At 64.1% G+C, this 10,565-nt stretch overlaps 2 protein-coding genes across 7 annotated transcripts in view; one reads left to right on the forward strand and one right to left on the reverse strand.

The window, feature by feature from the left end:
* PRR33 (proline rich 33) overlaps positions 1 to 4,625 on the forward strand; it is a 7,725-nt gene extending 3,100 nt beyond the window's left edge. For all 3 annotated transcript variants that reach the window (XM_040465743.1, XM_040465741.1, XM_040465740.1), the window contains exon 2: positions 2,288 to 4,625. In XM_040465743.1, coding sequence (XP_040321677.1) covers positions 2,297 to 3,616 — 1,320 coding nt within the window. In that variant the 5' untranslated portion in view covers positions 2,288 to 2,296 and the 3' untranslated portion in view covers positions 3,617 to 4,625. The remainder of the gene's footprint in view (positions 1 to 2,287) is intronic.
* Positions 719 to 10,565, reverse strand: part of LSP1 (lymphocyte specific protein 1) — a 37,945-nt gene continuing 28,098 nt past the window's right edge. For 2 of the 4 annotated variants that reach the window (XM_040465744.1, XM_040465747.1), the window contains exons 3-11: positions 9,336 to 9,503; positions 7,387 to 7,582; positions 6,941 to 7,033; positions 6,627 to 6,670; positions 6,376 to 6,457; positions 5,537 to 5,671; positions 5,123 to 5,200; positions 4,867 to 4,972; positions 719 to 1,170 (exon numbers count right to left, since the gene is read on the reverse strand). In XM_040465744.1, coding sequence (XP_040321678.1) covers positions 4,880 to 4,972; positions 5,123 to 5,200; positions 5,537 to 5,671; positions 6,376 to 6,457; positions 6,627 to 6,670; positions 6,941 to 7,033; positions 7,387 to 7,582; positions 9,336 to 9,503 — 889 coding nt within the window. In that variant the 3' untranslated portion in view covers positions 719 to 1,170; positions 4,867 to 4,879. The remainder of the gene's footprint in view (positions 1,171 to 4,866; positions 4,973 to 5,122; positions 5,201 to 5,536; positions 5,672 to 6,375; positions 6,458 to 6,626; positions 6,671 to 6,940; positions 7,034 to 7,386; positions 7,583 to 9,335; positions 9,504 to 10,565) is intronic. The other 2 variants (XM_040465746.1, XM_040465745.1) reach the window with 2 other exon arrangements.

Here is a 10,565-nt window from a genome sequence, read left to right on the forward strand (position 1 = left end):
AACCACCCGTCTGTCCACCATCCATCCACCCATCCAACCATCCATTCACTCATCCATCCATCCATCCATCCACTCATCCATCCATCCATCCATCCATCCATCCATCCATCATCCACTCATCCATCCATCCATCCATCCATGCACTCATCCATCCATCTATCCATCCATCCATCCATTTGTCCATCCATCCACTCATCCATCCATCCATCCCTCCACTCATCCATCCATCCATCCCTCCACCCATCCATTCGTCCATCCATCCACTCATCCATCCATCCATCCGTCCGTCCATCCATCCATCCATCCGTCCATCCACATGGACCACATCTGTCCACCCACCAAATCTTCACTGAGCACCTCCCAGGTGCTGGAATGGGGGATGACCCCAAGGTGGGTCTTGTTTTCAGGGAGTTCACAGTCTAGGGGTACAGATCAGAAATGCACACTGTTTCAGGTGCAGTAAAATTTAATCTGGCCAGTCAAGGAGGGAAGCGTCATAGATGTTCTGGAAGAGGAAGACTGAACCCCCCCATCATATGCGCCCCAACTTAAGCCACCACACATGTCAGATCTCGGAGTCTAATACTGCAGAAGGCCATGGGACAGGACAGAGTGTCTGATTCAGGATCCTACCACTGTCTAGGGGCTGGGGAGGACTTCCCACCGGGCTGGCCCTCTTCTTTGTCGCTCCCCCCAGTTATGGACACAGAGCCAGCACTTGGAACACACAAGGAGCTTTATTGCACACGGAGGACAAGGCTGCAAGCCGGGAGCAGGGAGGGGGCAGGGCCTGAGAATGCGGTGCAGGCGCTGGTGTCTCTCGACCTGGAGGTCCCCCAGCATGTGTCCTCTCTCTGCCCAGGCTGGGCCTTCCTCGGGGACTCTTGGTCTCGGGGGGGGGGGGGGCGGCCCCTTTGGTCAATCACCAGTGAGAGTCCCTTTCCTGCCCCTGCTGTGCGAGGTAGAGTGGGGGTCAGAGAGCGGGAAGGGAGAGCGGTCGGGGGGTCGAGAAGTAGAGAGACGGCGATGGTGGTGGGTGTTGGCCGGGCGCGGGCAGGCCAGGCAGGCAACAGCAGCAGCTCCCATGGCAGGGCCGGGGTGGGCGTCTGGCTGGACTCGCCCCTGCGAGGGCGGAGGGTGCTGCCCGAGCTGTCTGCAGTCTCAGGAAAGCTGAAACACCGGCAGGGGTGGGGGTGTCAGGCTTCGGTCCGGGGAGGGGGCTACCCCCTGCCCTCCGCGTCTCCAGCCCGTCTCTGGTGGCCACGCTGGCCCTGCCTACGGCACCCCCTCCCCCGGGAGCAGCCGCCCTGCTCCAGCCACCGGAACCCCACGTCCGCTTCCACCTTGGAAGCTGGCTTCCTGACACCGGGGCCCCCCCGGGGCCGCGGGCCTACTTGGGATTCAAGGTGAAGGGAGCTGTGCCCGTCGCCTGCTCTCCCGCTAGCCTGGCTGCCCCCGAGCTCCCGCGGTCCCTGGGGTCCTGGGCCCCCTGAAGCAGGCACAGCCGAGCGGGAACCCCGGGCAGACCCCTGAGGCCCCTCCCCAGGCAGACCCGCTCCCGCCTGACAGAGCCGGCCCCCACAGGCCGGCAGCTCCGGGCCTCCTTCCTCCCACAAACCGGCCGGCCTCCGGCTTGGCCCAGACGCCATTTGTCAACGTCCTTGCGAGCACGTGGCGCCCAGAAACCAGGGCGGGCGGCTTGGCCAGGACCACCCCAGCCAGGATGTCTGCGGGAATATCCCATTTAGCGTAGCTCAGCGAAAATTGCTCCCACCTCCCGGCCAATCGACCTCTGATGATGCAGCCTCAGCTTTCCTGAGCCTCTGGCCGCCACCCTCACCGCTGGCTCACAGTGGACGAGCCTGTGGTCAGACTGGCGACGGTGTGGCGCCCCTCACGCGTCTGCGGGCGGGCGCTCTTCCTGCCCTGGCGGGCGGCCGGCCCAGCACGTGCCTCCCCCTTGGAGCCCGTCCACGGGTCTCACGGTCTAGGCTGTGCCCCCGGGCGGCGCCCTCGGCCGTCACCCACCGAGTCACTCGGGCCTCCGTGGGCTCCTCTCCGAAGCGGCTGGAGGCAGAGCCGCCCCACAGAGCTGCGGACGCAGACAGACTTGCTAGGGACACACCTGGCAGGTGCCGGGCGCTCGGGAAGCAGAGATTCTGATGGTCAGGGTCGGGCCGTGACCCCTCTGGGCCTCAGGAGCTCCTATCTCACCTCGGGGTGGTGGGGGGGGGGGCACCGGCAGAGAGGACGGCTGGCCTGTGACGGCTGTCCCTCTCCACCCCAGGGTGCAACGATGCTCATCGTGGCCGGCCTGTGCCCCCCGGGGCCCTCGGGACCCCCGCCGCCCCTGCTGCCCAAGCCAGGCAAGGACAACCTTCGTCTGCAGAAACTTCTGAGGAAGGCTGCCCGGAAGAAGATGACCGGGGGCGGGGCCCCCGTGCCACTGGGGGCTTTCCGCACTTCCCTGTCCCCCGTGAGTGAGGCCAGCCACGACCAGGAGCCAACGGCCCCGCGCCCCGCGGAGGGCCCGCGCTCCGTGCCCGCCCTGCCCCGCTCCCCCCACCCCTCCGTCATCCAGCACGTGGCATCGCCTCTGCAGAAGTCCACAGCCCCCTTCAGCTTCACTCAGCACAGGAGCCTGGCTGCCCACTTCAAGGCCACGGGGCTCCGGCTCACGACACCGGCCCAGCACCCCACCCGGTCCCCCAGCGGCTTCACGCAGGTCTCGGCCCCCACGGCAGGGGCCACCCACGTCAGCCAGGTACACATCCGGCTCGTGCCGTCCCCACAGGCCAGGACCCCGGAGCCCTGCCAGACGGCCCCAGATGGGGGGCCTGGTGGGCAGGACAAGGACACGGTCCCGTACCCTCCTGGGGCCCAGCCCCCGGCCCCCGCGGCCCACGTCCGCCCTCTGCCCACCGAGGCCCAGACTGCCGGTCCTTGCCCTGAGGCCCCCCCTCCTCCGTGCCCTGGCCCTGAGGCCTTGGTGCCCAGAGAGGGTGGCACTCGGCTTGTGGTGCCCATAGTCCCCACCTACCGCTCACCGGGACCCTCGCCTCACAGGCCGGCCTCAGCTGAGCCCGTGGAGAAGCCCCCTGTGGCTGGCCCTGCCGCTGAGGCCGAGGCGGTCTCCAGTCCCCGGGGGGCCTCGTCCCCGGCCCCGCCCTCAGGCCCCCACCCATACCCTGTCCCCAAAGTTGCACCGAGGCCCCGGCTGAGCGGCTGGACGCGCCTCAAGAAACAGCTGATGGAGGAGGAGGAAACATCCCCGTGCCCGGGGCCAGAGCAGAGCCCAGAGGGCGGGGGGCAAGAGGTGACAGCCCCCGCCCTCCCAGCGTCCCGGCCCCCAGCCTCCCGGGCCTCCAGGATGTGGGACGCGGTGCTGTATCGCATGTCAGTGGCCAAGTCCCAAGGCAGCCCGGCTGGGCCCAGGGATGGGGCTTGTACCCTGGCCGGCCTGGGCCGCCTGCCCTTCCTGTGCAGGCCGCGATTCAACGCCCGGAAGCTGCAGGAGGCAGCCGCCCGGCCGCCTCCTACAGTCCACTGCGTCGTGGACCTAAACCCCAAGCCCAAGAACTTCAACCGGACGGCAGCTGGCTGGAGGCTCCAGTGACCGGTCAGGGCGGCACCGGGGCCCAGGACCGTGGTGTGGCCAGAAGAGGGACAGGGGGTCCAGCTGGGGAGCCACGGCCACTGCAGAGGGCGCCAGGGCCGGACGGACACCGGGCAGCCGGGAGGTGCGGGACGGACAGGCTGCAGCAGGAAGGACTGTGGCGGGGTGCGGCAGGGGCAGGTGGGGTCGGGGAGGAGGCCGGTCTCCACGGCATGGACTGGGGCAGAGAAGGGGTCTGCACTGGGTTAGAATATATATGGGGGCTAACGGGGTAAAATCACGCGCAAGAAGGAAGGAACACGGCTCAGTGATGAGGCAGCGGGTAGATGAGTCGGCCCCGCACAGCAGGGCCCATGGCTCGGGACTCGGGGCAAGGAGGTGCAGGGGGGTGCCTGGGCTCCTGAGGGGCCGCGGGCCGGCAGGGCAGGGAGGATGCTGGGGTTGGGTTCTGTGGTCCCCCCGCCCCTCCGGGAAAGATGGGGGACAGATTTAGGTTTGCTGTGCAGAGCGGGGCTGGCCAGGGCGACTCAGTTGTGCGTGGGCACCAGAGGCTGCATCAGCGGTTTGACTGTCGTTCCTGACACGTGTGGGGGGTGGGGGGAGGCCAGATCCCAGGCTCAGCTCCTTTTGTTGCCCGCCTCTGATTCCCCCGCCTGGGGGGCAAGGTGTGAGGGGGGCTCGCTGGCGGGAGATGGGGGCGGGGCCCAGCTTCGATGGCTGGGTAAGGACAGGTGTTCTTGGTCCCGGGGCAGGGGAGGCAGCAGAGGGGACCCCAGGCCTCATGCGGCTTCGGGGCCCCCATGTCTGCAGTCCCCACTGACTCGAGACAGGGGCCAGGGCTCTGATGGGGTCAGAGCAGTGATGGCAGAGGGACACAGAGGTGCCTGGGTGCAGGACTCAGGGGGGGGAAGAGACAGCCAGTAGGCGGCCAGCTGCATCACGCAGGGCATAATGGGTGCTGTAAACGGATCCTGGGACCCAGGCCACTAATAAAGTGTGTCTAACCACGGCAGTGGGCCATGTTTCTTCACCAGGTGATGGGCAGGGTGGTGGACCCCGGAGGGGCCCCCGGCTGGTGTAGGAGAGCGAGCCAAGTGTGGGTTCCGACCAGCTCCAAGGCCAGGCATTCAGTCCCCACAGGCCGCCCTTGCAGCTGTAACAAAGCAGGCCTTGTCCGTGGCCCCACATTCCCAGAAGGACACATTCCACACACACGACACCTCACGCTCGGGCTGCCGCCCCGAACTCACCGAGAAGGGCAGCCTAGGGCACCGAGCCCTCGTCCACAAGCACCTTCTCATACTTCCCATGTCCGGTGGCCACAAACTTGTACCTCTTTCCAGACGGAGTGCTCTGCTGGGAGAGGTGACCAAGAGCAAAGCTGAGAGCGGCAGAACAGAGATGGTGCTGCCTCTGGGAAGCCCTCCCAGATGCACTGAGGATAGCCCCTCTTTGCTTTCAACTGCTAGACCCGCCCTCCCTACATCAGCCCCATTTAGACCCTACCTTAATTGTCGATGACGTCTTGGAGCCTCCTTTTTGCTCCCAGAGGCTTTTCTTGCTCATGTCTCCAGCTACGATATCCTGTGTTCAGAGGAAGGACATGTCACAGGTGCAGACCCTCGACCAGGGAACTCAAAGCCGTGGTCCTTTCTCTCCTGTCCAGCCTTGCCCGGCTGGGTCCCAGGCCTGCCCACCCACTTCCTTGTACGAGAGCCCAGGGGAGGAAGTAAGAAAGGGAAAGTGGCACCACCTACATGCACTGGGCCACCAGTTCCCCCACATGGCCTTCCACTCTGGGGGCCAGCCCGGTGAGCACCCCCCAAACATCCCAATGCTCTGTCTACCCACACTGCAGCCTAGACAGCCTCATACTTGCCTTACCAAGGGGACCCCACCTCACCCTGGGATGGGTGTTACCTTGCAAGAGGGGGTCTTGGCAGTGGCCTGAGCCTGCACTTCTCCCGTCTCCCACCGGCTCTTGGTGCTCGCCACAGCCATGCTGGGCAGCTCAATGGAGGGCTGGCGGGTTAGCTTGGGGGTCCGGCCAGCAGTCTGCAGAGGAGGAAAAACCCAGGACCACTTTAGTGGACAGCCACATGGGACATGTCAGAGAAGCCAGGGTGAGGGTCTCCAATACATGACTTCTTCTACATCTTTGTATTTCCAGAGGAGTGCTTTCCCAGTAAGGGGCTAGGGCAGGGCACTCTGGAAAAAAAAAAAAATGCACGTGCCTCCATTGGGTGTACTTGTGAAACACCTTCTTGATCTGAGGAGCACAGGTGATATGGTGGGGTAAGAGACAGATGTGGTGCTATCATGCTGCTCAGAACAAAGGGCTGGAGGAGCATGGATTGAATGGGGGGGGGGTTGTTGGAGAGAGGGGCATTGGTAGGATAGAGAGGTGTAGGTCTGGACGAGTGGTGGTTGGATGGAGGGGTGTTCGCTGAATGGAGGAGTGTTGTTTGTGTGGAAAGACATTGGTTGGATGAAGGAGCATCGGTTAGATAGAAAGGTATTGGTTGGATGGAGGGGAGTTGGTTGGATGGAGTGGTCTTTGTTGCATGGAGAGATATTGTTTGGATGGAGTGGTCTTGGTTGGATGGAAGGGTATTGGTTGGATGGAGTGGCCTTGGTTGGATGGAGTGATCTTGGTTGCATAGAAGGGTATTGGTTGGATGGAGGGGTGTGGTTGGGATGAGACAATGGGTATGTGAATAGAGGAGGGACCCAGCAGAAGAAGGGAGGCCTAAGCATACCTCAATGGCCTGTGTGTACTGCTCCAGTCGCTCATCAATCTTGGAGATGGGCAAGGCTGGTTGGGACTTCTTCACACTGTTACTGGAGGGTAGGAGAAGGGTCACGCCCCATGCTCCCTCACTGGGCTTCCACACCCACCCCGACCCCTACCAGAGCTCCCTCGGGGCTCTGCATCTCTAGCCCCCAGGCCCCTCTCTTCGACACCGTCTGGGGGAACCCCAAGTCCTAGTCTGGAAAGCAGCAGGTTCACCTCTTCCTGATGGAGCGGTTCAGGGACTCGGTTCTGTCGATGAGCTGCGGAAGGCAAGCAGAGATGTGAGTCTCCAGCCAGAGCCCCCCCCATCCCCCCCATCGCCCCAGTGGCTCCCATCCACCAATCGAGCCATCCGCTGATTCATTTCTCAGGGATGTGCTGAGTGCCAGGCTGGGGGGATGGCAGAAAAAGAGCAGGGTGTACTCGTGTTCCTGGCACTGCCGTGTGGCTTCCTCTCTGGGGCTGTCGTGGGGTTGGTGCTGTGATTCTGGGAAAGAGGAAAAGGCAGCAGGCTCTGGGGCTCGACCTACTTTGGTGCTGGGGCTCAGGGGAGGTGAGCCCTGTTCGGTAGCACCCTCCAAGACCAGGGGGCTGGGCGTCCTGGGCTGCTGGTGTGTCTGGTGCTAGGAATAGAACATCAGAGTTTATACGATGAGCACCCCTCGCACCCCTCCTGCCCCATTCGGGACTTGTTGGAGCAAACATCTTCCCCTCCCTGGGCCTCAGGCCCTTTCCAGCCCTGACATGCTCTGTTTCTCGAATTCTCTGCAGTGGGGTCTGGTGAGTCCGGAGGAGAGTCGCTTGATCCCAGGGTCACGAAGACCCTCCTCCCTCTGGGAATGCGGGTGCCACAGAGTCTGGGGTGTGGGGGGGGGGGCGTCTCCCTCTAGGGCAGCCTGCTGAGCAGACGGTCAGCAGACACAGACCCAGCCCAAGGGGCAGGGTGCACCCGGACCCCAAAGGGAGCCACCATCACCTGCTCGTCTGCCTCTTCGGCTTCTGCCGGCCCCAGGCTGCCCTGGACGGTCCCCTCTGGGCTCTTGGGCTCTGTCTCCTCTGTTCCCGGCCCGTCCTGGAGCTCTGAGCTGGGGCTCAGATGCAACTCCTCCAGGCTGACTCTGGCTGGACTCTGCTCATCACCACCCTGGCTCCCGTAGGCATGCTGATGGGGCCTGGGGGGCAGGGGAGGGATGCAATCCTGGTGAAGGTCGTTCAGCTGCTGGGTTTGAGTCCCTCTGGGTTTCCAAACCTCAGCTTCTCCGTCCGAAAGGTGGGGGCAGTCTGACCAGTTGAGTGCCAAGGAATCTTGAGACCCCAGCCTCATCGGGGGAAGTGGGCCCAAGGACCTTGGAGGCAGCCCTCCAGCCCTGGGGTGCCTTTGTGGACAGGGCCCGCTGCCTCAGCCCCCTCTCGCCTCACACTCGGAGGCCGGACCCGGTTTCCAGACTCTCTGGATGGGCCCCAGCCCCCCGGGCCATGCTCGTCTGTGTCCACCCTGCTGGCTTAGCGCCACCCCCGCCCCCCCCCGCCTGCTCCTGCCCTGCTCCATGAAGGAGGCAGGTGGGCCGGAGGAAGAAGGGTTTCGCATAGGAGCAGGGCAGGATCTGTGGGTGGTTTGGGGGACGATCAGCTAAGGGACAAGGCAAAGGCCGAGGTCACAGCTAGGACTGCACCCTTGAGAAGAGGCGCTGCCTGCACTGGCCATGCCTTCCGGCAGCCAGCGGGGCTCTGCATTTGAGCAGGACTGAACCAGCAAGAAATTCTCGCATTTTCCATGATTTCACGCCCCTTGGTGTTGGTGCCAGCCCAGACCCAGGCCCACCGCCCAAGGTGGGTCAGTGCGAGCCGGCCGGGCACACAGAGGGCCCATTCAGCTCCAGCGGGTCCCGGGGCCAGGCAGGTGTGGGGTGGGGAGGAGGCTTGCTTGTGAGCAGAGCAGGAGGGTTCAACAGAAGAGCCAAAGTGCCCCCTGCTGTTGGGAACAGCTGTGGCCTGGGGCCGGCGGGAAAGAGGAGGCAGCCGGCAGGGCTGCGGCCGCCCGACACGAGGGGACAGGCCATCCTTGCAGACCCCAGACCCACCTCGGAAGGTGCACTGAGTCTCAAAGGCAGATGGGGAAAATGAGGCTTGCAGGGGCACCGGTGACCAGGGGGTGGCCAGGACCAGGGCCCCAGCCAGGCAGCTGGCTCCTGGGGTGCAGGAGCCTACTGGTAGGGTGGTTGGAAGACTGGAGACGGAGACGGTCCTAGCTAGAGATGGAGACTAGAGGGGCCTCAAAGGGCCGGGAGGTGGTGTCCCCCAAGCTCGAAGCTCCTGGGTAGAGCTTGGACCCTGCCCACGGTGGGGGGGCCCTTGAGCACGCCTGCAGGGTGCCTCAGACCCCAGAACTGGGGTGGGGGTGAAGCTCCCGGAGCAGCCCCCCATCCCTGGGCCCCCACCCCCTCCTGCCCTGCTCAGCCCAGCAAACACGTCTGCACATCTGGAAAGCTTGTCCCTCCAGGCCAACTCACAGGCCCACACATCTGGAAATACCTGCTCCCCTCCGTGGGAATGGAGATCAGCCAGCCCCGAGGGAGGAAGGGGCGGGCGGGCGGCAGGGGCGCAGAGCCTCCATTACGTAAGTGGGCTGCAGATGTGTGCTGATGTGGCAACACCCTGGCCGGGCCGCAGCTGGTCTGGATGGGGCCCAGGGGCCCTGGGGAGCCCAGGAATGAGATTTCCTCCCCACCCCTCCCCGCAGCCCCTCGGCCCGCGGCCCCCCGGCCCCCCCCCCCCCCGCCTAGGTTTCTTCCTCCCCCCCCCCTGCTCCCAGCCCGGGGGGGGGTGCATTTTGCGGGGCCGGTGGCCTTTGCTCAGGCACAGGCTGGGGGCTTGGAGAGCGCCCCTGCCTGGTAACCCTGCCTCCGGCCTCTGACCCCCACTTGCCTGTTCTCCTCCTGCTGCCCCTCCGGACTCTCGCTCCGAGGGGGCTCCCCGCTGTTGGAGGCCCCCCCGGCCTCCCAGGGCTGCCGCTGTGGCTCTGGCTTCTGGGACCAGTCGCTGAAACCCTCGTCCTCATCCAGTTCAGGGGCCTCCGAGGGCTTCAGGCTGAGGCTAAAAGAGCAGCGCCGGGTGCTCAGAGCCGGACGGGGCCATGAGGGGCAGGGGGCACGCTATACACACTGGCCACATCTCCTTCCTTCCTCAGACCCTGGGCTCCAGGGGTGGGAGACCCTGTCTGCCAGGGGCAGCACCCATGGCTGGGCCGAGCCTCCCCGCTGTTAGAGAACCCCTGAGGGCAGGACTGTGTCTCCTCATAGTCTGGAGCTGCCTGAGGCCGAGGTTGTGTCTGACCCTATTAAGCTAGGGCTCCCCAAGAACAGGGCTATACCTCCCTCGTGAGACTAAGGTTCCCACAGAGCTAGGCTGTGCTTCCTCCATCAGTGTAGGGCCTGCTAAGACCTGGGCTGTGCCTCCCCCATCAGTCTAGGGTCCCCTGAGAACTGGGCTGTGCCTCTCTCACTAGTCTAGGGCCTCCTGAGAGCCGAGCTACGCTTCCTCCATCAGTCTAGCCTCCCCTGAAAGCAGGGCGATGCCTTCCCCATCAGTCTAGGGTCCCTTGAGAGCTGGGTTGTGCCTCCCCCATCAGTCTAGGGTTCCCCAGGAGCTGGGCTATGCCTCCTTCATCAGTCTAGGGTCCCTTGAGAGCTGGGCTGTGCCTCCCCCATCAGTCTAGAGCCTCCTGATTTCTGGCTATGCCTCCTCCATCAGTCTAGGGCTCCTTAAGGGCTGGGCTGGGCCTCCCCATCAGTCTCAGACTCCCCAAGAGCTGGGCTATGCCTCCTTCATCAGTCTAGGGTCCCTTGAGAGCTGAGCTATGCTTCTTCCATCAGTCTAGGCTCCCCTGAAAGCAGGGCTATGCCTCCCCCATCAGTCTATCCCTTGAGAGCTGGGTTATGCCTCCCCCATCAGTCTAGGGTTCCCCAGGAGCTGGGCTGTGCCTTTTCCATCAGTCTTGGTACGCTGAGAGCTGGGCTATGCCTCCTTCATCAGTCTAGGGCTCTCTAAGAGCTGGGCTGTGCCTCCTCCATCACTCTAGGACCTCTTGAGATCTGGGCTATGTCTCCCTCATCAGTCTAGAGCCTCCTGAGAATTAAGCTCTGCCCCTCCCATTAG

The sequence above is a fragment of the Herpailurus yagouaroundi genome, unplaced genomic scaffold (assembly GCF_014898765.1).
Source record: "Herpailurus yagouaroundi ecotype Mexico unplaced genomic scaffold, PumYag 569, whole genome shotgun sequence".
In the NCBI taxonomy this organism is placed as follows: Eukaryota; Metazoa; Chordata; class Mammalia; order Carnivora; family Felidae; genus Herpailurus; species Herpailurus yagouaroundi.